At 40.8% G+C, this 26,365-nt stretch overlaps 1 protein-coding gene across 1 annotated transcript in view; it reads right to left on the bottom strand.

Annotated features, from left to right (window-relative positions):
- The window catches only part of NFX1 (nuclear transcription factor, X-box binding 1), a 72,596-nt gene that overhangs the window by 9,909 nt on the left and 36,322 nt on the right, over positions 1 to 26,365 (bottom strand). Inside the window, exons 10-21 of the mRNA XM_042870003.1 lie at positions 25,726 to 25,823; positions 24,659 to 24,689; positions 23,026 to 23,108; positions 20,988 to 21,009; positions 15,756 to 15,875; positions 14,653 to 14,732; positions 14,015 to 14,245; positions 13,626 to 13,699; positions 11,087 to 11,188; positions 9,969 to 10,010; positions 8,616 to 8,714; positions 5,501 to 5,567 (exon numbers count right to left, since the gene is read on the bottom strand). Of these exons, the coding sequence (XP_042725937.1) occupies positions 5,501 to 5,567; positions 8,616 to 8,714; positions 9,969 to 10,010; positions 11,087 to 11,188; positions 13,626 to 13,699; positions 14,015 to 14,245; positions 14,653 to 14,732; positions 15,756 to 15,875; positions 20,988 to 21,009; positions 23,026 to 23,108; positions 24,659 to 24,689; positions 25,726 to 25,823 (1,049 nt within the window). The remainder of the gene's footprint in view (positions 1 to 5,500; positions 5,568 to 8,615; positions 8,715 to 9,968; positions 10,011 to 11,086; positions 11,189 to 13,625; positions 13,700 to 14,014; positions 14,246 to 14,652; positions 14,733 to 15,755; positions 15,876 to 20,987; positions 21,010 to 23,025; positions 23,109 to 24,658; positions 24,690 to 25,725; positions 25,824 to 26,365) is intronic.

Here is a 26,365-nt window from a genome sequence, read left to right as displayed (position 1 = left end):
ACAATTTTGATCAACCTTAAAACATAAGGAAATGTTAGTTCCAGTCTGATTTGGTATTGCCAGAAGTAACTTTGATGCAGCACTGTGTACTCTTTATTTTCTGATAGTCCAGGAAACTATTATTTTAAACTTTAACTGGTTACATTAAGCAAAAGAATAAATGCTCCTCAAAATTATTTAAACTGCAGAAATCAACACACAGAAATATCTGCCTCCTCTCAAACAGTAAATTATGAATAGTAAACAGACCGGAGATTGTGGTCACTCTTTTCCATGTTTATTACTTTTAAGAGTAATCATATGCAATCAGGATAGAATCTTTACTTATCAATAAACAATATCAAACTACCTAGCAACTACAACACTTACAGGTTCTAGACAAATGTTTACATGAAGTGAGCTCTACAAATTCTGCGCCTATTTATGACTTCCTTTAGAAAAGTCATAATAATTCTGGACTCAAGAAAAAAAACATCAGAATTTCTTCTTATATGCAGACAGAGCTGGATGATATGAATATTTTCTGGCTTGTCTGCTTATATACATCAACAGTGACAACTCTGCTGTACTAGATTAGTGCATACAGGTGAATCTAAGGGAACAGATGTTCACGAGGCAAGCGAAGTCATAAAATGACAGATGAGTTTAACGGTATTAATGTGTAGAGTGACCATTCAGTAAATAAGGAAAAGAATGGATATCCTTTTCATTGCTCATTTATCCAGTTAAGCTGAAGTTGTATACAAAGAACAATGCAAACACATAAATAAATCAAAGTAGAAGTATGCAAATATATGTAACAGTAATGTGTACAGGACATAACACTGATATAGGCAGAGCTACCTGAACATTTGATAGGCTAACATGCAAAACACTTTTAATACAACAGAGTAAGCTCTACATCTAGAAATAAAGAATGTAAGTCACATCTTCAACCAGAAAGGATTTAGGACATGGGTGTCTAACCTTTTGGCTTGCCTGGAATGCATTGAGTGCACAGGAATTGTCTTGGCCACAGTCACTCCGAAAGTAATGCCTCCTATTTCCATGGAAACTACTAAAGATACAAAAGGGCACAATAACACTATTTGATAGAGTAAATTCTCAGCTACAAAACACTACTGCTCAACACAGTCATCACCATCAGCTATGCATTTTTGTCAGTGACAAACTAGAGCTTGCATGGTGCGCTCATAAAAATCTGTACCAGGGGAGATAACCCACTGTCGCTGACTGCTGAGACACACCACTACCAAGTCATGTGCTCACATGCACTGTTTGGTCTCCATAAATGTTCAGCAAGTGTTGATGACTGTCAATGGGTGCAATTTTTTTTGCACAGACGAATTCAGTTTCATCCCCTTGCTCCATATACGCTTCCATGTCAGTCAGACTGCCCCCTTGCTGTCATCTGCTGCATGGCAATAAAATGTGAGGGAATATTGGCAGAAAGGTTCAACCTCTATTGCTGTTCCACCAGCATCTGCCTCTGATGCCATGGGCCAACATAGTAAAATGGAAGGCATTACTTCCGGAGAAGCCTTCATAAAATGCATAATATGTTTTCAGTGTACATAAGTAACAAAGCTTACTTTAACCTTCAATATTTTTTATTAAAAGAAAAAAGCAACAAAAACACAAAACTAGTGGGATATCTGACCTTGTTTATCTAATACATCAATCACTGGTTTGATGGAAGTGGTTGCAATTTTAATGAGTTATCAAAGTGATTGCCAGAGATTTTTGATGAAATTTTACTCTTCCTGTAGTTCATTCTTGAAAATAGCTGTTCACAAATGTATGTACTGCCAAAAAGCGATAATGTGAATAAGGTGTGACTGCAAAGCGAGGAACGTTTTCCTCTGTTAAGATAGATCTTATAAAAGTAAAGAGGTATGGCCAAAGTTTTAGGTTGAATATATGATTGTAACCATATAAATTCCATTTGAAAATATGCAGGTAGTGTATTATGTTGATCAAAAACGGAGCTGCAAATATGCAAAAAAAAAAGCCATGGCAATCTTGAAACCTGTTCTCAAATTCCTTTATCAGAATAGAAAACACAGCTGCATATTTTTCTCTATTCATACGACCGTATTTATCCAGTGTATCAAAGTGCATAAAATTATTTGCCATAACTTGAGCTGGAACTGCACTGCATCTTCCAACATAAAAAAATAGGAGGCATTACTTTCGGAGCAGCCCTCATACAGCATTAAATATTCTGATGGAACTCCTCAGGTAACTCTTTGGTTTGCCTTCTAAAGACTTCATGAAAGAAGAATACTTAGCCTGCATGTGTATGATATAGACTCAAAAGCTTAAGAATTCCGTCACTCATCTTTGTTCAGAAAAGAAACCTTTGAAACATAATTTGTCTCTTGGGGATTATTTCTACCTCGCACAATAGCAACAGTGTGAAGTGCAGGGCTGTGCAGAACTCTGCCACGTGACCCTAAGCTGTTCATCTTCATCACAACAGAAACTTAAACAGTGAGCAGTTTGCCTTTTATGTGTGGGAGCTGTCTTGGGCAGAGCAGTAAGAGTTCTCAATCCTTGGTGGAGTCAGAACAGGGCTCAGCAAAACTGCTATGCTGGACTTTCAAGGGAGCAGACCTGGATCTGCTCAGGACATTGGTAGGGAAGGTCCCTTGGACCTTGAAGGTACAGGAGCAGGCTGTCCCAGTGTGCTGTAAGATGAGCCTGAAAGACCAGTATGGCTGAACAGGGAACTTTTGCTGAGACTCCAGGAAAAAAAAAGAAAAAAAGAGTTTACCTCCTGGGGAAGAAAGGACAGGCAACCTGGAGAGAGTACAAGGAAGTTCCCAGTATACGAAGGGAGAAAATCAGCAAGGCTAAAACCTAATATGAGCTCAACCAGGCTACTGCAGTAACGGACAACAAAAAACATCTTCACAAATAAGTATTAACAGTAAGAGGAGAACGAAGAAGTACCCTTTACTGGACATGATGGGGAAAAGGACCACTGGGGATAAGGAAAAGGTTGAGGTTCTCAATGCCTTCCTTACATCTGCCCTTAAGAGTCAGATCAGTTATCCTTGGGGTACACAGCCTCCTGACCAGGAAGTCTGGGGTGGGGAGCAGAATAAACCCCTCATGATTCGGGTGGGAACAGTCAGGAGACCTGCTGCTCCACCTGAACTGTCACAAGTCCACAAGGCCAGATGGGATCTACCCAGAGGTGTGGAGACAGCCGGCAGAGGCAATGGTCAAGCAACTTTCCACCATCTCTCAGTGGTCCTGGACAACAGAAAAGTTCCAGATGACGGGAGACCTGCTAATGTAATCCCCATCTATACGAAGGGTTGTAAGGAGAATCCAGAGAATTACAGGCCTTTCAGCCTGACCTCAGTGGCAGGGAAGGTTATAGAACAGGTCACCCTGTGATCACATGGCATCTGTAAGGCAATCAGGCCTAGCCAGCATGGGTTCATGCAAGACAGGTCCTGCTTGACCAGCCAGATCTCCTTCTATGACCAGGTAACTCACCTAACAGAGGAGGGAAAGGCTGCTGTCATAGTATACCTTAAACAAAGTCCTTGATGCTGTCTCGTGCAGTATTCTCCTGGAGAAGCTGGCAGCCCATGGTTTGGACAGGTATACTCTTTGCTGGGTTAAGAACTGGCTGCCTGGGCCAGGAGAGCAGTGAAGTTGAATGGAGTTAAATCCGGTTGGCAACCGGTCATGAAAAGTGCTCCCCAGGGAGTCATTACTGGGCCCATGTTGTTCGGTATCTTCACTGATGACCTGGATGAGGGGACTGAGGGCACCCTCAGGTAATCTGCAGATGACACCAAGCTGGGGGGAAGCAGCTTGGAGCAGCAACTGAAAAGCTGCGCAGAGGAAAAGGATTTTGGGGTGTTGGCTGACACTCAGCTAAACATGAGCCAGCAGTGTGCCCAGGTGGCCAAGGCAACTAATGACATCCTGGCTTGTATCAGAAACAGCATGGCTAGCAGGACCACGGAGGTGACTGTCCCCCCCATTCACATCTGGTGAGGCCACACCTTGAGCACTGAGTACTGTGCTCAGCTTTGGGCTCCTCACTGCAAGAAAGACACAGCAAAGCCCTGGAGCGTGTCCAGAGAAGGGCAATAAAACAGATTAGGGGTCTGGAGCACAAGGAGCAGCTGAGGGAACTGTGATTGTTTAGTCTGGAGGAGGCTCAGCTGAAAACTTATTCTCCACAACTACCTGAAGGGAGGCTGTGGTGAGGTGGAGGTCAGCCTCTTCTCCCATGTAACGTGCAATAGGACTAGAGGAACCTCACGTTGCACCAGGGGAGGTTCAGGCTGGATATTAGGAAAAACGTCTTCTCTGAAGGAGTGATCAGGCACTGGAACAGGGTGCCCAGAGAGGTGGTTGAGCCATTGTCCCTGGAGGTGTTTAAGGAAAGGGCAGATGTAGTACTTAGGAACACTGTTCAGTGCACGATATTAGTGGTAGGTGGACAGTTGGACTAAATGGTCTTAGAGATCTTTTTGAACCTTAATGATTCTAGGATCCTTTAGGTCAGATAGGGAAAGTATTGTCATGACTGATGTGTTTTACATTTTTCATTCTTTTCTGCATTAGACACTTTCATTAGACACTCAATCTGCTTTGCAGAATCTTAACAGTCGTTTATTGTCACGGTTTTTTGATTTTTGTTGTTGGTATTCCACATCATAACAGCACATAAAGCAGTGGGAGTTAAAGAACTGATGTTCCAGTTCTGCAGACCACTGTTTCTGGCTGCTTTGTTCATGGAGGCCTGAAGGCAGAATTATGCTTTTACTAAAAGCCTATGATTTTGCCTGTACTATAGACCTCTGTAGGTATGCTGGAGTCTGCCAGATAACTGTGGCTGAACCCAAGTTTCCTTCTAGAGCGAGGAGGACTACCACATACATCAAATGCTGGAAAGCATCCATAGATTTACAAGCAACTTCTGCAACAGGGATCAGAAGAACCTAGGGCTTTCATTCTCAAAATCTGAATCTCTGACCTCTGGAGATCATTGAGTCCAACCCCCTGGCTAAAGCCTAGAGCAGGCTACAAAGAAAGGCAAGTTTTGAATACCCATCTACTGGACATCTGCCCTTTAGATATTTCTAAGTGTTGACTGGATCCCCCACCCTGTTTTCTCAAGGCTAAGGACTCCCAAGTCTCTCAGCCTTTCCTCCTAAGAGATGTTCCAGTCCCCTAGTAATCTTTACAAGACTCCACACTGGACTCTCTCCTTTAGGACTGATGCGCTGAAGTCTGGAACTGTTTGAACTTTAAACAAAAAACAAAACAAAAAACAAACTACCACTTTGCTGTGACAGAAGTGATCCCAATACTGTGCATCCTAACTTTTTTCTGTTTATACCAAAAAATATGCATTCTAATAGAGTCAAAAAATAGTGTTAATTCTTACTACTAACATTATCCAGATTCCTCCAAAACTGGACAAAACTGCTCCTTTTAATAACTCAACAAACACCCAAATACTGACCTTATTCACAGCTTCCACAAGCATTCTCATCTCCTTCTCAACGTCGCTGACAAATTTTAAATCTTTCCTGCAAGAACAACATACTAGGTAAATGAGGCAACTGAATGTACAAAGACTTTATTTTTTTTAACATTATTTTTACCAACAACAAAGTTAAAGATCTCAATTAACTGAGGCAAATACAAGAGTTTAGACTGCATTTCAGTTTATACACAACTCAATTGGCATTTTAAAAACGTCAGCACTATTATGAAAATCTTGAATTATTTTCCTTCCAAGCCTTGGAAGACAGCATAAAATTCTACAATACAGCACAAGTGTCTGACAATACAACTCTAAATTTTCAGATCAGTAAAATGAAGGTTTTAAATCTGTCATTTCAGTGGTTTTTCAACCACTTGTCATTAATGCAATCCACGGGTATTACATGATTAGACATAAAAATAAGTACTGGTTTTAAAGAGTCAAATTCTTTTCCAAGATAGAAAAAGTGCACTGGCTGGTGAATTAACGAAAATAATAGAAGAATAAGACTAACTGCAAGGAAACAAAACATTCTTGATATGACATCTTCAGGATTTTTGTAATTAGTTTGCCCTAATTAATCACAGTAGATTGAATCTGTCAGAGTGAGCTTTACACTCTCTTTTTAAATGAGCAGGTAAACTAACTTCAAAAGTAAGGTTAACATTTGTTAGCACATTATCTTCACACAGAAAAAGGGTACCTGAAGATTTCCAACTCAAAGTTAGCAGTAAATAAAGTTACTTCTTCAAAGGCACCACTTCAGAGCAAAACATTATTTCATGAATTACGTCTGAATTTCAGCAGACAAGACATGGATGCCCTACAAAGCTAGATGCTGAAATGAAGGCACGATCCACTTCATATGATCAAGTGGTCTCAAGCAAATATGCAAAATGACAACATTGAGTTGCTTGTCTATCAAAATCACTAAATCAATGGACTCAGATGCTAAAATGGACTCAGCCTATCATTGGAAAACTTTCCAAGTTTTATAACAGGTCCCCATTCATCAAATGAGTACCACGTTGAATGGAGTTATCAGAAATCCTGAATCTTCAGTTGAGAGAAGTATTATACGACTCAGAGAATTCCAAAAAACAGACTGTCGGATTTAACCCTCAGAGTTAGAAATAAAGGTCACTCCAGACACCTATCTATGAAACAAAGTCAGCAGATGCAGCACGAGATGCAGCATTGGAAGAAGTGCTAACACAAAAATCAGTAGCTAAAAAAAGATCTATTCAGAACATACTTAAATCCAGACTCAGAAAGTAAATGAATTAAATGACAGCCATGAACATTCAAATTTTAAGATGAAATGTCCACAGAAGAAAAGAAAATGGAAACAGCAGTCCAATGAGATGGTCTACAAGCACCCGAAATGTCTTTAAAAAGAAAAAAAAAAAAAAAAAAAAAAAAAAAAGAGCACCTGTAAAAGAGTTATTAACTGAAAGTGACCAGCAATATTAAACCAAGTGAGCACTCTTTCAAAAAGAAATTCCAAGACAGTCAAGACTGAAGTAGTCAGGGGAAAAAAGCAGATTTTACCAGCTGACTGAGAATGTTAATTCCCTGCAGTTTAAATGAGTTGGTGAGATGAGCTGTACAGAAACTAATTTAATGGGCATCATCTAAAACCCATAGTTTTACTACTTCCCTAAAAAGCAGAAGCTGGACCTCACTACCTTTTTGGCTTGTTACTTACTGTCATTTGCTGATGACACAAAACCAGGAAGAATGACATGCCAGAAGGCTGTGCTGCCATCCAGCAAGACCTAGACAGGCTGGTGAGCTGGGCAGGGAGAAACGTTATGTTTCATTACAAGGGCAAGTGTAGAGTTTTGCATCTGGGCAAGAACAAGTCCTGGTACCAGTACAGGTTGGGGACTGACCTGCTGGATGCAGCACAGGGGAAAGGGACCTGGGGGTCCTGTGGACAGCAGGATGACCACGAGCCAGCACTGTGCCCTTGTGGCCAAGAAGGCCAACGGCACCGGGGTGTATTAGAAGGGGTGTGGTTAGTAGGTCCAGAGAGGTCCTCCTCCCCTCTACTGCGCCCTGGTGAGAACGCATCTGGAGTACTGTGTCAGTTCAAGGACAGGGAACTGCTGGAGAGAGCCCAGCACAGAGCCACAAAGACGATTAAGGGCGTGGAGCAGCTCCCTTATGAGGAGAGGCTGAGGGAGCTGGGTCTCTAGTTTGGAGGAGAATGAAGGGTGTCCTCGTTAATGTTTATAAGTATGTAAAGGTGAGTGTCAGGAGGATGGAGCCAGGCTCTTCTCAGTGACGTCCAGTGATGGCACAAGGGGCAGTGGGTGCACACAGCAGGTTCCACAAAAATATGAGAAAACTTTCATGGTGAGGATAACAAAAGACTGGACCAGGCTGCTCAGAGAGCTTGTGGGGTCTCCTTCTCTGGAAACATTCAAAACCCACCTGGACATGTTCCTGTGTGAACCTAACCTAGGTGTTCCTGCTCTGGCAGGGGGATTGTAATCAATTTCAGACTAATCTAATTTCAGACCTCTGCCACTAAGGCTGACAAAGCAAGATTTCCTTTAGAGTTTCAAGTTTTCCTTTTATGTCATGAGGTGAAGCTGTGATGAAAAAATAAAAAGTCTCTTCTCAATTCTGCATAGTTTTGTCTACCCAAATTTGGCAGCAAGCATCATAAAACTGTTTTAACTTAATAAGTAAAGGGGAGTGCCAGGTCAATATGCAAGGAAGTACATTCTGTACTGCAAGCTACAGAAAAACATGAACTCACACTGAAGGGTGGGAAGAAGCATGGAGTTAACAAGCAACACTGGCAGGCTCTGATGCTAGCAAAGATTCTGAAATGCCAAGAATAACGAATCCATTAGGAGATGTTAGTTTAATGCAGCAAGATGAAGGCTAGGTGAGATTCAATTGTACTCAAAAGAAAAAGAAAGAGCATACATGTGGGAAATATGTGCAAGATATTTAATGTAGTAAAAAAGTGAAAATCTGTATCTCGGTTTCTGACAGAGAACAGAATCATGATCGATTTTCCATCTTGCTCTCTAAACTGTTTATTTACAACACCCATCACCATTAAAATACATACCTGGCATCTTCTTTTAAAAGATCACTGTACTTTGGTCCAGAAGAACGAGTGTTAAAAGGGTCAGAATTATCATCTATTTCAAGAGCATCGGCAAGGCGCCTAAATTCAACAGTAGGAGAGAAAAAAAGCAAAAACAATAAACAAACACATAAACAACAAAAAAAATTAACCTGGAACATTTTTTCACTGAACAGATGAGTTACCATTACAAATAAACAACATGTAAAAGATCAGATTCTATACATTTGATACTAATATTTAGGACTCTTCAATATACCGTACTACTAAATCTCAGATAGCTCAATACAGATTCCTATTGGTGGTGAGTGTCGTAAAATCCAACTGGCAACTGATCACACGTGGTGCTCCCCAGTGTCAGTGGTAAGACATGTCTTGTTTAGTATCTTTACTGATGACCTGGATGAGGGCATTGAGTGCACTCTCAGTAAGTTTGCAGATGATACCAAGTTGGAAGGAAGTGTTGATCTGCCTGTGGGTAGTAGGTAGGCACTGGATAGACATTATTGAATGGCCAATGGGATGAAGTCCTGTACTTCGGCCACAACAACCCCACACAACATTACATGCTTAAAGCAGAGTGGCTGGAAGTCTGTGTGAAAGAAACAGACCTGGGGGTGTTGGTTGACATGAGCCAGCAGTGTGCTCAGGTGACCAAGATGAATAATGACATCCTGGCCTGTATCAGAAACCGCATAGCCAGCAGGAGCATGGAGGTGATTGTCCCCTCCAATTCACATCTGGTGAAGCCACACCTTGAGCACTGAATACTGTGTTCAGTTTTGGGCCCCTCGCTAAAAGAAAGACATCAAAGCCCTGGAATGAATCCAGAGGAGGGCAGGTGAAGCTGGTGAGGGGTCTGGAGCACAGGCCTTATGAGGAGCAGCTGAGGGAGCTGGGATTGTTTAGTCTGGAAAAGAGCAGGCTCAGAGGAGACCTTATTCCTCTCTACAGCTATACCTGAAGGGAAGAACCTCCAGGGGAGGTTCAGGTTGGACATTAGGAAAAATGTCTTCTCTAAAAGAATGGCCAGGCATTGGAACAGGTTTCCCAGGGAGGTGGTTGAGTAACTGTCCCTGGAGATGTTTAAGGAGAGGGTAGATGTAGTACTTAGGAACACTGTTTAGTGCATCATATTAGTGATAGGCAGACAGTTGGACCAGATGATCTGGGAGGCCTTTTTCAACCTTGGTGATTCCATGATTCTGTAACACAAGAATCACCTCCACATTTGTCAGTTCTGTAGGTCATACAGAAAATAATTTTTTTCCCACATTGCATTGACTTATGAGATTTGGAGTTTTTTGGAAAAAGGCAAGTAAAGTTGTTGCCCACCTGTTCCTCTGAAGAGCTAAACATTCTTCATCGCATTGCAACCTGAATTAAGAAAACAACAATTAGATTCACTAAAAATAAAATAAGTCCTTTTAGTCATTCAGAAAGGAATGCTAACAGCAATCTGAGGAAATTCAGATGAACTCCAAAGAATTTGGGCCTCACGGACAAAAAGTTGAAGTTAGTAATGTGCCTTTGCAACAAGAAAAGCTTATGGTATTCTGAGCTGCATTAAACAAAATATCGCCAACACATCAATGGATGTCATCCCTCCCTTAACTCAGCACTTGTGAGGCTAATCCTGGAGTACTGCATCCAGTTTTGGGTTCCTCTGTACTACAGATATTTCAGCATACCAAAGGGAGTCCAACAAAGGGCTGACTGAATGGACTGCAGTACTTGTCCTGTAGTAAGAACGGCTGAGAGAACTGGGGCTGTTCAGACTAGAGAAGAAGCTTGACAAAGATCTTAACAATTTATCTAAATCCCTCAAGGGATGGTACAAAGAGAACAGACCCAGGCTCTTTTCAGTAGTGTCCAGAGCCAAGGCAGGAGACAATGGGCACATAGTGAGACACAAGAAATTCCTCCTGAACATCAGGAAATACTAATTATGTGTATGTATATATACACACACCACACACACACATACATAATATACATATATACTAATTACATATATATATATATAAATATATATAGGTGCAGGTGACTGAGCACTGGCACAGGTTGTCCAGAGCAGCTGAGCAGTGTCTGTCCTTAGTGCTCTGGCTCTAGACTCTAGAGCAAGGAGTTGGGACTAGCTGACTTTCAGAAGTCCCTTCCAACCTCAATCATTCTGTGATTCTGAGTCTGCTGAGAGAAACTCTGAAACTAATACGATGTTCAGTATGTAATTATAACAAGAAGCTAAGGAATGATAGAGAGCTCATTCTAAAAAAAAAAAACAACAAAATATTAAAAAAAAATAGTAAAACATTCTAATAGCAGTATTAAAGTAGAACTAGGTTATTAAAAGTCTTTTAACCAGAATTCCACTGATAATACTATGCATTTTCCAAGTCACTTACTCTTCATGTACTCACAAGGATTTCATATTTCTACATGCCTGTCCTTACCTGGCCTGCTTCATTTCCTTTTTTGTAATAAGTCTACTGATTTCCACTGAATCTCCAAGCTGCAGATCCGTTAACTTAGTGGCTATAGATATAGCAGCTATTCTGCAAAAGAACAGTATTAGTTTTCATTAGATCTTGGAAATAGTATATAAAGCTCCACACTTAGATATCCAGATAGAAGAAAAGCAAGCATACTTCCTTGTAAGATTACAGAACCGAGATCTAGTTCTAAATCGCCTAGTTTATCTACTTATATAGATTAAAAGGTACCTCTCTCTCATGCAAATAACAACCTTGCTTCTTTATGAAATTATTCAGAACAACAATTCTAAGTCTGAACTAGACAATGTGAATACTCCTTCTTACTTTCTTAATACTAAAACTGTATCTGAACATATTGGTTTAACAATACTTTTTAACTTTCCTGTGATTCTTCTTTATCTGTATGCAACTAAAACCTGTAAATTTATAATTACTTTGAAGTTTACCTAGAAAATATGGCTGATACAAGCCAAAAGGAAAGAATGAAATGCCTAGTGAAAATTCAAATTTTCTTCATAAAAATTCTTCATCGTTCCCATTAATAGCAAACTTTTCTAGTCTCATTTTCTAGCTAAAATTTCTACAAATAAAATACACAGCACATTTTAAAGTGAAATATCCCGTACGTCTCAAAATCCCAGATCTAAAATTCTGGTCTCTGAACTGTCTTTCCTGATAATTCTCAGATAAAAGGATACGTTCGTCTCCAAACTTCACATGACATTCAGAAAACAACTATTCACACATCAAGAAGAATGATCATATGACACTAAGAAAAAGCAGCATTGAGATACACTACCAGCTTCAAATTTATCAGGCTGTGACAGAGAAACAGGCCATCAGATGACAGGACAACAACATCTATATCACATATACAGACAGAGCTCCAGAGCCCCTTTCCCGTTCCCTTGGGCACCCTTTGTGTGATATTAAATAGCTTTGAACTTGGTAAAACACTCTCAGTAACACTTTCGAGAAACCTGGACACTCTATTAGCTTGGTGAACTCTCCACAGCAGTACCACGGGAGCAGTTTGGTTTTCTGTTTAGTCTCAAAAATGAGGATGGTGGAAAAATGCAAACCTAACTCCCATAAAACTGGAGTTTTTTAATGTTTTGGCGATCTGAACAGTTAGAGACACAAAATTAGCAAGCATTAAACGCTGTTTTTGCTAACATCACACGGTTAATTTGTTGGTAATATCAGTCAATTGAACATGTGTGAACCAAGAGATACAAACACTTTAAACTGAACGCTTTGTTTCCTTCCATTGACTTGGCTTATACACACACTCTCACTGACTTCACATATACCATCTTCCCTACACGAGTGTTTTCGGAGTGCCTGAGCCTCAGAAATAGTGGAAATATAACAGGCTTCAAAGACACAAACTTGCAATGCAGTTACCATCCAGCTTATCGTCAGTGACAAGCCCATGCCAATTCTAAATGATAATTCAATGTTGAGCCAATCTTTTGGCTTATATTAGTAGTGGGAAAAAAAAAAGCACAAAATTCCTGTAAGTCTACTTACTATTGTTTCTTAATGCTTCTGATTAATGCATTTTCCCAGAACTAAGGAACCTATTAGGTAGATGCTAAGCCACCTTCTGAAGAATTTAAGTCTGGGCATCAATCAGTAAGAAAAGCAATGCATCCTCAGCTGGGATAGTTCCTCAAATAACAGAGCTGAAAAAATCATTAGGAAGCTTTCTTTGAAAGACAGGAAGCATCTACATCTACTCTCTCCTATAAACTGGTACGTAGAGCACAGTTTTTGTTGCACTTCAACCCTCCAAATTATTTTTTCTATTCCTTCTCAATTGAAGAGTAAAAAGGAGTTTTTATTGTCTCTATTTTGCTATTTCTATTCCATAACTTTCGAAGTTTGACTTGATTCTTGTTTTCCTTGTCCCTTCTTTGCCCTCTGACATAAGATAAAAGTGCAGTTTAGAAATAGGATTTAGAGACCAATTTATTGGGAAAAAAAAAAAAAAAAAAAAAAAAAAAAGTTAGGTAGAACACAGCTTGCATATTGAAAATCAAGATTTAGACATTAAGAACCAAAGCTCTCATTACAGTCCATGAAATCTAAAAAGTTATTCAACTACCTAAATTTAGCTGCCTATGTCAGCTTTATCACTCTTTAAATTCCATCATCTGCACTGACCAGGTTCCATCAGACATCAATGGGAATTTTAACAGCAACTCACATGTGGAGTGTTAGATACCGTCACCTACGTTCAGATGTCTGAATTAGAATTCCACAGATGGAAAATCCAAGCTGTGACATGCCAAGACAGTTACAGACTGACAGCAAATAGAGAAACGTGTCGCAGAACAGCATAGCTGATATGGCGGCTCAGAGGAACAGGGAAAAAGAATCTGTAGGCGTTGAGTGTGAAAAACTTCATGAATGGAATATATTGCCAATACTGAAATCCAATCAAACTGCAAAGATCTAGTAAAAGAAGTAAAATAATTATCATAGTACAAACCTCTGATATGTATTGGATGCTTCTGAGCAAATCATACTCTCCTTTCTTCTTCCACATTCACACTGAAGTTCAACCTGTTGCATTACACAAGACAGCAGCTGGTTTAAACTTTTTTTTTTCCTTTTTTTTTTTTTTGTTCAGGGAGGGAAGTGAGAGAGGTGAACTGTACTCCTACTGGAATACTTTAATACTGAAATACTTTAACGATAAATAATTCTAAAAAGCAAAAGAAACAAGCTCCATGACATTACTTGATATTTGAAGTTATAAGATAGCATGACATTTCTGGTATTAAAAAACAATAACTTTTTGTCAGTAATGTTTTTGGCTGGTAGGTAATCATACTACTTGTCAGTGAATTTGCAATTAATTTTCACTGAGCATCTAACCTTTGCACAGCAGGATGTTGTTGGGCAGGGCGAAGAAGGATGACACGGAGCCATACAGGGATGATTACAATACAGTCTTGGAATAATACATGGCTGTTTACACTCTTCATCTATAAGACATTCCCCTTTATGACAGATTCTTTTACATTTGTGCATTCCACATTTTAACATTTGATTGCAGCGAAGCCCGCAGGAAATGTCAGTGAGATGACAGGGAATATTGCTTCGCAGCTGAAAGAGGGCAGAAAGACAACACGAAAGAAAATCAGTAATTCTAACTGCAAATCTCAAAGCACTTCTGTTGTTAACACCTTTCTTTGGCATTATCCACACAAGAAATGTAATACTAAAGTACTTTGGACAAAGACAGCGTTCTTTATGTCACAGTCCATTAACATCAGTTAGTATGAATACACATGGCATAAAAGATAAGACTTTTCCTATTTAATCGTATTAAATACCAACTCCAATAATATATTCCATTCCAAAGAAGCCGTGAAAATACAACTCAACAGTCTTAGAAGCTGAAACATCACCTGGTTATCCCTTAAGTTACATAAACATAAAAGTACACCCAGAACATCAAGAACTATTTTCAAGGGACACATTATTAAGAATACAGAAACACTAAGACTTACTTCATGTTTGCCCATACACCATTTCTGAGTGAGATAGGTACAGGGTGGACACTTCTCCTCACTATGACACGAGTGGTACACTGCAGCCATAGATTAAAAAACAGTTTTATTACCATACTTCAGCCAAACGCCTTAAAAGAGACACTATGGATTATTACATATGAGCTGGTCATTAGTACACAACTAATGGGAGGAAAGATGCTTCATGCAGGGATCATTTGTTCTTTAAAATAGTCTTTGAAAATTACAATGGCAGATTTTTAGGTGAATAGTCTTCTGCATTTTCAAAACTAAACAGAGAATAGAAAACATTTGTAACTTCTGAGCAGGATTACACTATTAGACAGAATATAACGAAGCATATCTGTCCAACCTGTTAGAGCACAGGCTTTCAGTCAGTGTAATTTCAAGGAACTCAGAAACCAACTATTCACTACTGTTCACTAGATTATTCTACTCTTTCAATAGAGCATGTTCTCTCCAATTAAACGAAACATCCAATGCAAGCATGACCAACGCATGGCCTGCAGGCTGTATGCAGCCCACTCCCCGCTGTAGAGGTGGGAGCTCTTCACCATGGGTGGCTCCAGGCACAACTCATTGCTCAACAACCAAACTACCAGCGCACTGATTTTTATGAGCTTGTGTGCAGGCTCTTGTTCATTGCTGGTAAAAAACACAGCTAACGGCAGTGACTGTGCTGAAAAACAGTGTGATTGTTTTCTTTGTATCAGCTGTAGTTTCCATGGAAATAAATAAGAGGCACTATTTTTGGAGAAACTCATGGATATGCAGCACAAGACAATTCCTCAGCGCAGCCCAGGCAAACCAAAAGGTTGGACACTCATGGTTTAACGTGTTGTGACTATTAATGATGCCTGAATGTTGCTATCTGGATCAGAAAGAATAATGCGTTGTTTTACGAGTTATAAGTACCACTACAGTTACTCATGGCAAAGTTTTAGTTAGTTTTGAAGTATCTTTTGAAAATATTAAGCCACTGCAAAAATAGCTAACAAAAGCGTAATTTTTTTTTTCAAACAGACCCATGTATGTACTATGTTTTGATTTTTTTTTTTTTTTAAATGAATAGCTTGACTTACCTGGATGATCACAGTCATGTGGCCTGGTGCATGTTTTTTTGCACTCTGGTGGCTGAGTGCCACAAGGAACAGGGGGGTAAATCACTGATTCCCCACAGTAACAAGTCAACTCATCAAAACCTGAAAAAGCAAGTCACAAGAGATGTAACTCTGTATCTGTACTTCCCTAAGAGAAATTTTAAAAGAAAATGCAAATGTTATATTCTGGCATCTTTTTTTTTTTTTTTTTATACTAAGAACCACAATAGTGAAATCACCGCCTCCTGTGCCTCCCACAAGATATGAAATGGACTACAGCCATTTCATAACAGCTATGCTTGCTTTTAGAGAGTGGTCTTTTGACAACATCTTAAACTGTAGCAGAAGTAGTGCTCTTGTAAAGTAGAAAGCTGTTCTTGTTCTATCATTGACTCAAAAACAGGGAGATATCTTGAATTCCCTTTCCAAAAGCACAGCATCCAAATTTTGCCTCTCACTCATTCAAAATCCTTTCTACGGCTTGTTTTCCTTCTTTACATATCTGACTCTATTCTGGATTGGAAGAATCTAGTCCGCATTTCTTTCCAGCTCCTGCTAATTTTGAATTTTCATTCTTTTAGCATTCTCTTGTGTGTGAACAGATTTCACCCTTTTGCCCAGACCAGCACATGGTGCTGGGAAGATTTCAGACAAAATTATCAAAAGAGCATCACTCTGTAGAATTTGACGTAGAATCTCTTCTGTATACTTCACGCCATTTAGCGCTATGTGGATCCTCTTAATCAGTTTATGAACTGATGCACCCAGAGCTTGGTACTGGGGCTGCTTCTATTTAACACCTTTACTAATGATCTTGATGAGGGGATTGAGTGCACCCTCAGTAAGTTTGCAGATGACACCAAGTTGGGAGGGAGTGTTGGTCTGCCAGAGGGGAGAAAGGCACTACAGAGGGACCTGGATAGACTGGATCAATGGGCCAAGGCAAACTGGATGAGTGTCAATAGGGCCAAGTGTCAGGTCCTGCATTTTGGTCACAACAACCCCAGGCAACCCTACAGGCCTGGGGAGGAGTGGCTGGAAAGCTGCCTGATGGAAAGGGACCTTGGTGTACTGATGGACAGTGGGCTGAATACGAGCCAGCAGTGTGCCCAGGTGGCCAAGAAGGCCAATGGCATCCTGGCTTGGATCAGGAATGGTGTGGTGAGCAGCACCAGGGAAGTCATCCTGCCCCTGGACTTGACACTGGTGAGCCCTCACCTTGAGTGCTGCATTCAGTTTTGGGCACCTCAGTACAGAAAGGACACTGAGGTGCTGGAGCAGGTCCAAAGAAAGGCAACAAGGCTGGTGAAGGGCTTGGAGAATATGGCCTGTGAGCAGAGACTGAAGGAACTGGGGCTCTTCAGTCTGGGAAAGAGGAGGCTGAGAGGAGACCTTATTGCTCTCTTCCAATATCTGAAAGGTGCTTCAGCGAGAGTGGGGCTGGTCTCTTCTCACTGGTGACAGGAGGAGGGGAAATGGCTTTAAGTGGCACCAGGGTAAGTTTAGGCTGGATATTAGGAAACACTTCTTTAGATAAAGTGTTGTTAAGCACTGGAATAGGTTCCCAAGGGAGGTGGTTGAGTCACCATCCCTGGATGTGTTTAAAAACCATTTGGATGTGGTGCTCAGGGACATGATTTAGGAGAGGGTTGATAGGGTAGTATGGTTAGGTTGTGGTTGGACTTGATGATCTTGAAGCTCTTTTCCAAACTAAGCAATTCTATGATCTTCACAGAAGGAGACTCCACAACCTCTCTGGGCAACTTGTTTCAGTGCTCTGCTACCCTCACCATAAAGGAGTTCTTCTGCACAATAGTACAAAACTTCCTATGATCAAGTTCTAGGTCATTATTCCATGTCCCATCACTACACAACATGAAGAGTCTGGCCTCATCCATATGCCTCCCACCTTCCTTTAGACATTTACAAACATTTATCAGATCCCCTCTCAGTTCTCTTTTTCTCTGGCTGAACATACTCAGGTTACTCAGCCTTTCCTCACAGGAGATGCTCCAGGCCTTTAATCATCTTTGTGGTCCTCCACTAGACTCCTTCTAGGAGATCCCTGTCTTTTTTTGACCTGGGGAGCCCAGATATGGACACAGTAGTCTAAATGTGGCTTCACCATGACAAAGTAGAGAACCTCCCTCAACCTGCTGCCCACACGCTTTTTTTTAATGGGCCCTAGGATACCACTGGCCTTCTTTGCTACAAGGGCACACTGCTGGCTCACGGCCAATCTGCTGTCCACCAGGTCCCCAGTCTATCTCTGCAGAACTCCTCTCCAGCAGGTCACCCCCTAACCTGTACTGATGCATGTGGTTGTTCTTTTGGAATAATTCTGAGGTCTTTTCCCTGCTGCTTCCTAGAGTGACAGTGTCCCCTGGCTCTTCATCATTCAGAAATACATCCCCTTCCCTCCCTGAATCTAGTTCTAAGCTTGCTAATAAATCCAGCCAGCCTGCTGCCCAGAACACTCTTGCCGCACCTGGTCTCTCATGTCACACAATGTCAACACGCTAGATCTCACAAAGGTGAGATCTGATCCCACAGAACCCCAAACTCAGAGCGTGGTATCAGCTCCACAGCCAATCATTCACGTTATCTTTTCTTCCCCTTCCTGAATTCCCACCTTGAACTGGGAGGAGAAAGGAGAACACTACCTGCGCTTCTGATCCATTCAACATCTTTCCAAGGGCCACCAATTCTCTTTTGACTACCTTTGTTCTGCCTTCACTAGACTGAAGTTACTGAAAGGACCTGGCCGATTTTCAGGTTAATATGTTGCTTTTTTAAAAGAGAATGTTTGGACACAGGCTGTGTCACCTGGGAAGAGTACAGGAATGCCGTCCGGACTTGCAGACGTGGGATCAGGGAAGCCAAGGCGCAGGCAGAACTGAACTTGGCAAGGGACGTGAAAAACAATAAGAAAACCTTCTACAGGTACATTGCCCAGAAGAGACAGGCCAAAATGGGCGTACCTACTTTGGTAAATCTAAAAGGAGAACTGGCTTCAACAGATGAAGAGAAAGCTGAGGTGCTGAATGAGTTCTTCACCTCGGTCTTCACTTGTGGCCAGGATTCTAGTCTTTTTCACGTCCCTGAACCCTGCATCACCAAACCTCTATGTGGGGACCAAGGAGGTAAATCCCTCCCCACTGTAAGGGCAGAGCAAGTCCGAGAGTGCCTCCTTAGACTGAATGAATACAAGTCTATGGGGCCAGATGGCGTGCATCCCAGGGTCCTGAAGGAGCTGGCTGAGGTGGTTGCCGAGCCGCTCTCCATCATATTTGAGAAGTCGTGGCTGTCAGGTGAGGTCCCGGATGACTGGAGGAAGGGTCACGTCACTCCCATATACAAGAAGGGGAGCAGGGAGGACCCAGGGAACTACAGGCCGGTGAGTCTCACCTCCGTGCCTGGGAAGATCATGGAACAGATCCTCCTGGACAACATGCTCGGTCACATAAAGAATGAGCATGTGATCCGAGACAGCCAGCACGGCTTCACCAAAGGAAGGTCATGCCTAACTAATCTTGTGGCCTTCTATGATGGAGTGACGGCAATGGTGGACGAAGGAAATGGATCCAAGTTGAAGAAGGGAAGATTTAGGTTGGATGTTAGGGGGAAGTTCTTTACTAGGAGAGTGGTTAGGCCCTGGAACGGGCTGCCCAGGGAGGTTGTGGATGCCCCGTCCTTGGACGTGTTTAAGGCCAGGTTGGACGGGGTCCTGGGCAACCTGATCTGAATGTGTATGTTTGGTGGCCCTGCCAGGCAGGGGGGTTGGAACTACATGATGCTTGGGGTCCCTTCCAACCCGGGTGATTCTGTGATTCTGTGTGATTCTGTGAATAGAATGAAAAATAAACAGATTTAGCATCTTCAAGTTCCAGCGCAAATTTTCCTTCTGATTCCCTAAATGAGTTGTGTATGGCAAAAGAAGGTGATGACAGTGCCTTCAAATCACATACAGGTGATAAAGAAGGAAACAGGCTTACCCCTTCCAGCGACGAGTGTTGACTGAAAAGGAGTGTTATCTTTACCCAAAGATAGCCATTCCCTCAGCTGTTAACCTTTAAATGAGAGTGAGGAGGAGTGGATCCAGGCTCCCCCCCTTCTGGTCACTCAGGTGTGTTGCTTTTACCCGAGTTCCCTGGGTAGCCACCTGGTGCTTAACCATTGGTTCAGGCTGTGACCTGGCAATTTCACTGCATTCCACCCTTTCACAGTACGAACCAATGATTGATTGATTGGTTGGGGGTAAGCTACTGCTGTTTTGGTGACCCGAAGTGCAATGCACATTCAGTCCCTGGCATTGTATAGGATGTTAAGGCACTGAAGGCGATTGCTGACAGTCTTTTTGTTGTTCTGTTGGGCCAGTACTTGATTTCTTTGAAAAAGATACACCTCTAGAAAAACTAGTAGCCACTCAGACTTGCACTTGCTGGTTTAGGTAAATGTTGGGGAAGTTTTTTGCTTAGAGGCTGTTGAGATGCTGGAACAAGTTGCCCAGAGAGGTTGTGGATGCCCTGTCCTCAGAGGTGTTCGAGGACTGGCTGGAGGGGGCATGGGACCTATTCTGGTGCTTGATCTAGCAGTTAGCAGTCCTGCCCATGGCAAGGAGTTAGGGCTAGATGATCTTTGAGGTCCCTTCCAACCTAAGCCATTCTATGATACCAGATTCGGGACCCTTGTAGGCAGGAATCCACTGTAATTAATGGGTCCACCTTGACAGATCCTTGTCTTTGTCACCTGGAGGAGAGAGTTGACCTTTAAAATATCTTCTTATTTCTTCCTAGTGGTTTTGCAATTGCCGGGTTATGACTTCACAGAAGAAAGAAGCCTATTGATTTTATGGTTTAATTTTGCTTTTCTTTTGTGCCTTCCCACAGGACACAGAACATAAATGTTCTTTGGTTTGTGGTCGCAAACTCAACTGTGGACTTCATAGATGTGAAGAGCCTTGTCACCGGGGCAGTTGTCAAACCTGCTGGCAAACAAGTGTGTACAGTGCTTTTTTTCTTACATGTTATAGAAATGTATTCACTTTAATTGATCAGAGTTGGACATAGAATTTGATCAGAGCCTGAAGATCTGTAGTTTGCTCTCATTGTTTTGTTTTGTTTTTTTACAGTGGAAAAGAAAGTTATTCTATTTTAGATGAGTTAGTAACTTTATTAAATTTTACTTGAATTAAAGTGAAATATGTTCAGTTACATTGATCCAGCAATCGCTTAAACTTTGAGGACAATCATGCAAAAGTAAAAATTAAAAAAAAAGTTTAGAATGTCAAAGTTGATGGAACTCTTCTGTTGACAAGTTAGTAAATTTTATAGGTACTGGAATATATAGCAAAATCTGTTTAGGTGTTTAAAAATTAGACTTTCCCATGTTGGTGTGCTAGTGATTTTTCTCTAGACGGACTGTCTGTGGAAGTAGATGCCAGTTGTGTGTCATAGGCTTTTTGGTCATGCCCTAGATGGTGGAAGTACTAAAAAAATTGCTTCAAATAGATAACCATGAGGTACTATTTTGTTATGAACTATTAAGCTACAGATTTGAGCTGATGCAGCAGCTTTATCTGAGTGCGTACTCTGTTAAAGTCTGTGTCAGATTAAGATACTAGTTTTCCACAACTGCTTCTCTCCACTTGATATAGGAAACCATATGACCTTTATAATAGTGAATACTAAGCTTTCTGATCTTGGCCTGAAATGGAAAGAAGAATGCTTTTGTATTTCAGAGTGCATGCTGGTAGGACCTTTCTTTAGAAAACAAATCTTACCGTGTCACAGAATCACAGAATCACCCGGGTTGGAAGGGACCTCAAGGATCATGTAGTTCCAACCCCCCTGCCTAGCAGGGCCACCAAACATACACATTCAGATCAGGTTGCCCAGGACCCCGTCCAACCTGGCCTTAAACACGTCCAAGGACGGGGCATCCACAACCTCCCTGGGCAGCCCGTTCCAGGGCCTAACCACTCTCCTAGTAAAGAACTTCCCCCTAACATCCAACCTAAATCTTCCCTCCTTCAACTTAAAACCATTTCCCCTAGTCCTGCTGTTATCAGCCCTTTGTTTTTATTCAGTATTGTTTAGGCTGCACTTGCAATATTGTTTCCAGTTCTGGGCTCTGTATTAAGAGTTACATTGGCACACACAAGGGATTCCAGCAAAGGATTGAGAAGATTATGAACAAACTAGAATCTCTCTCCTGTGAATAAAGGAGAAGAAAGCTGGGACTCCTTAGACTAGAGAAGAGGAGGCTTGGGAGGGACCTTATCAATTTATGCAGGTCCCTAAAGGATGGAGCTACACTGTTAGTAGTGCCCTGTGCCAAGGCGAGAGGCAATGGGCACAAACTGAGACATGGGACATTCCCCGTGAACATTACTAAATATTCATTGACTGTGCAGGTGACTGACCACTGGCTCAAGTCACCTACAGCTGCTCTGGCGTCTTCATTCCTGGAACTTTTCAGCTGCTGTCTGGACATGATCTTGGGCAAGTGGCTCTGCGTGGCATGGCCTGAGAAGAGGCCAGATGACTCCAGAGGTCCCTTCCAAACTCAACCATTCTGTGATTCTATAACTGTCAAAACTATATACTGAAAAAAACAGCTCAGGCCTGACACATACAACTTTTCATCACAGCAGGTATACACCACTTTCAAAGTTTATCCTGTTAAGATTCCAATTGCGGACTTAAAACTATAATCTATGATGGAGCTAAGTAATATCACACCCTCTCTCATTTTCCTTGGAATCAGTGAACCAACAAAAAGTATCTTTACTTTGATTTTAAAGATTATAGAATCATTAAGCTTGGAAAAGACCAACCATCAATCTATCACCGCTATGCCTATGTTCTCAATTGCCACATCTACGTGTTTCTTGAACATCTACAGGGATGGTGACTCCACTAGTTCCCCGGGCAGCCTGTTGCATCACTTGATCATTCTTCCAGAGGAAAAAAAAGTTTCCTAACACTGAACAAGAACCTCCTCTCACACAACTTGAGGCCTTTATCTATCACCTTTAACTGTATTTAAGCTAAAGCATGTTTTTACAATGCCCATAAAATGAATTTTGCAGAATAAACGCACACACAAACTTTTGGAGCATGACTTGTACTGGAAACAGAGATTCAAAATACACAGAAATGCAAGGGCATAAAAGCAAAAAGTCTTAATTTCACAACAAAACAGAAATGCTTCATTACAAGCAGTTTCTATAAAACCACACTGGGCTTACCACACAGCAAACTTCATTACACTTGTGTCGTCCACACGACCTCTTCTTGTTGCATCGCTTGTCGCACATAAAGGTAATAGCAGCTATTAAAAAAAAATAATCGTGACATAAGTCATGATTTGCTGTTTGCTCACACTGAGAATAAAAGCTTAAGTCACAATATTAGGCTAAGGATGTTCTAAGGTCTGGTCTAGAGAACAGCAGTGTGGGAAGTTAGTGCACAAAAACATACATTAGTTGCACTTCCGCATTAATCCCCCAGGTAAACACTTGCCTTGCTTTAAACAAGCCCTTGTTCAAAAAGATTTTTGGAGAGCAGTTTATTTCACATTATTCTTTGTACCATAAACTCTGCAAACAGAACAGACAAAATAGGACTTCCCGATACACTGATTAGACCACAAATAAACTTACTACTATCCTCAAGCAATGTGAACAACTATTTCTGAGTTCTTAAATGTTTTTACATCTTCATAGCTAGAAGTTCAACTTAGGAAATATGCAGATTACTACATTACTGACCTCGTACTGAGTCCCTCAGTATGACAGGGATCCATCAACTAAAACGTCTGTAGATTGAGATTCTTCAGTTTTAACAATTAAACAGCATACGAACTGCTCCCAATATCAATCACTAAAAAGCAGGATGAGCAATTCTTTGTGTACGCGGTAAATATCTGAACTCTCCAAGCAAGTATCCACATCTTGCTAGAGGGTAAACAACCAGCACAAAAGACAGGCAAAGGCAGCAAAGACTACACTTAGAGAGCTCCTCCAACAGTAGTTTAGCCAGTTACAGTGGATTACTACTATGGTGCAGTTCACTGCTGTTTCAGGTCTCCTATCTTTGTTACATAAATGGAGTGGTGGGAATGGCTAGAAACATCCATTCATTCGTTCATTTCCCTTCCCTAAAGTGATCTCTCTTGCTCATCCACAAGATCAGCAGATACCAGAGGGTGCTCTATGACTATTTTTGTGTTTACAGGGTGACAGCACTACAGTCCCACATAGAGTAGAACTGTGACATCCTTATGTATTTACATTTAGCAGCTCCATGAAATGTTGCCATAATCCAGCTTATAAAACAACTCCTGAGGAAGAATTCTAGTCAAGTGATGCTGACAAAATAATCTTATAATCAAATCCTTTAATTTGATATGCAGACAAAATCCAAACATTCACTCCTGCTTTGATTGAAGGCCTTTCAGAACAGAGTTTTTGGAACAGCTTTCAGGACTTCTAAGTCTTGAAAAACATAATCTGCTTTATTTAACATAAAATACATTAAGTCTCTCTAAAAACTGAAAATATAAAACAACAAAAGACATATCACGATAAAGAACAAATTGCCAAGGAAAATCCTGAACAACCAGAACTCAAAAGAATATGAGGAAAAACTTAAGTGAGCTCAGAAGTTCTACCACCCTCTGAAATTTTGTAGTAGAAAAAAAAACCCACCCAAGACAGAAACATACAGTAGAGATACAAAATCAGCATCAGAAATTGAAGATGACTATTGAATCGCATATTTGGCAACTTCTTGAGTAAAAACCAAATCTAATGAGCTGTCTCATTAAGACTTCAAAACTATTTCATATTATATACTGAACAAATTATAAAACAATACTACCTTTATTCCTGAGTAGAGCACACGGGACTTCCTAGGAAACAAACAGGAAGCAATTATATTGCAACAACTGCAACTTATTCATCTACAAAGTACCTAGTCACATATGACAACAAGTTTTCAGGTGCATAACACTCTAGGACACAAGAAAGGAAAAAGCTGGAAAAATCCTCATCAAATTTATGCATTAGTTCATGTTTTAATCTACATTTTTTTAATCTTGACATTTTAACACTTGACTTTTTTCCCTAGAAATTCAGTAGCAAGAGTTTGTAGTTTAAGATTCCTCACTTAACTCAGTGGATAACACTGTGAAGTAACACATCTGTCCTGGGAAACAAGAAACTTGCATTGAGAAAAACTATGCCCTCCTCAAGTGTACTAATAAAGTTTAAATTTGTGCTTTGAACACTTGTTTCAAAAAAAAAAAAGAAAAAAGAAAAAAGACTGACATTTTTTTAAACAAAAAGTCAAATCTCATGACTGAAAATTTTTACTCAGATAAAATACTTAAACATGAAAATAAAAAGCTCCTGAGATAGTAACCAAAGATTTCAAAGCTATGGTTATGCACAGTATACTTTTAAACTAGGCCACCAATTACTGTATGACAACTGGTGAGGTTCTGCTGTTTCATTACATGAAAGTACAAAGAAAGACTAAAAACCAATATCATCTCCAAAATTTCCTACAAATCTGTAGGCTATCACTATACATTATTTAGCTTTTCCTCTACCTTTCTCTTGTTTACATTACTCTTGGTAAAACTATCATTCTCTGCACCACATCATTACTGCAGGACAATACAGGCTTTGCAGCCAGCTTAAACAATGAAAACTCTATAAGTACTGCAGTAATCCTTCAGAAATTGTATTCATGGTAACTAGCCCACACTGGCCTTTCACAGCATATCTAGCTGATGTCTATCAGTTCTAACATAGCAGACACCCCTGTAACTACGGAGGCAACAACACCTTCTTACCTTCCTTTTCTCCACAGCTTAAAGAAAACAAAAACAAAACCAAAACCCACCAACTACCTGTTTTCCTGGTCAAGCTCTATGCACTCACCTTTTTTTTGAAGCCACACCTACAATAAATATTTGATGTTTGAGAACATGGTTTACAGTCTCCTTCATGGCACAGGCTTTCACATGTATGAAGCAACTCTATCAAAATTAAAGTAAAAAGATTAAAATAAATAAAATGCATGATCAGTAACAAGATATTTATCAGGAGCACCACAGTTTGCAGATACCAAGCCTACTGGCAGCTGGGTTTCCATTCTGACATATGTGCTCAAACAGACAAAAGAGTTCAACGATTTCACAGTTGCTTTTTTTTCTATTATTTGGAACTTTATGATCCTGAATATGTAGACTAAACAGTTAAGTCTGCAATTAACATTGATAATGCACAAATACCTTATACATATTGTATGGGAACTGCTGAGTCACGGCCTGAACCTCTGATTGATCACCTGAGGTGAGCCATGAGTCAGCCAGAGGAGCACAGGTGAAGGCAATTCACCTGTGCTACCGGAAGGGGTGGAGCCAGGCTGCACCCCTCCTGGACCTATTTAAGAGCTGGCTACCAGAGGGGAAGGATCTCTTCTGGAGATCCTCCTCTTTGATATCTTCTAGTGAGCTCAACCTAAGGGTAAGCTCTTCTACTTATTCTCCTTTGTGATCCTTGTTTGCCTTACTCTTTT

Source organism: Lagopus leucura, unplaced genomic scaffold (assembly GCF_019238085.1).
Source record: "Lagopus leucura isolate 7727_CA_CO unplaced genomic scaffold, USGS_WTPT01 Super-Scaffold_100002, whole genome shotgun sequence".
Lineage (NCBI taxonomy): Eukaryota > Metazoa > Chordata > Aves > Galliformes > Phasianidae > Lagopus > Lagopus leucura.
The sequence above is the reverse complement of the archived record's forward strand: the minus strand, read 5'-3'. Positions and strand labels throughout refer to the sequence as shown.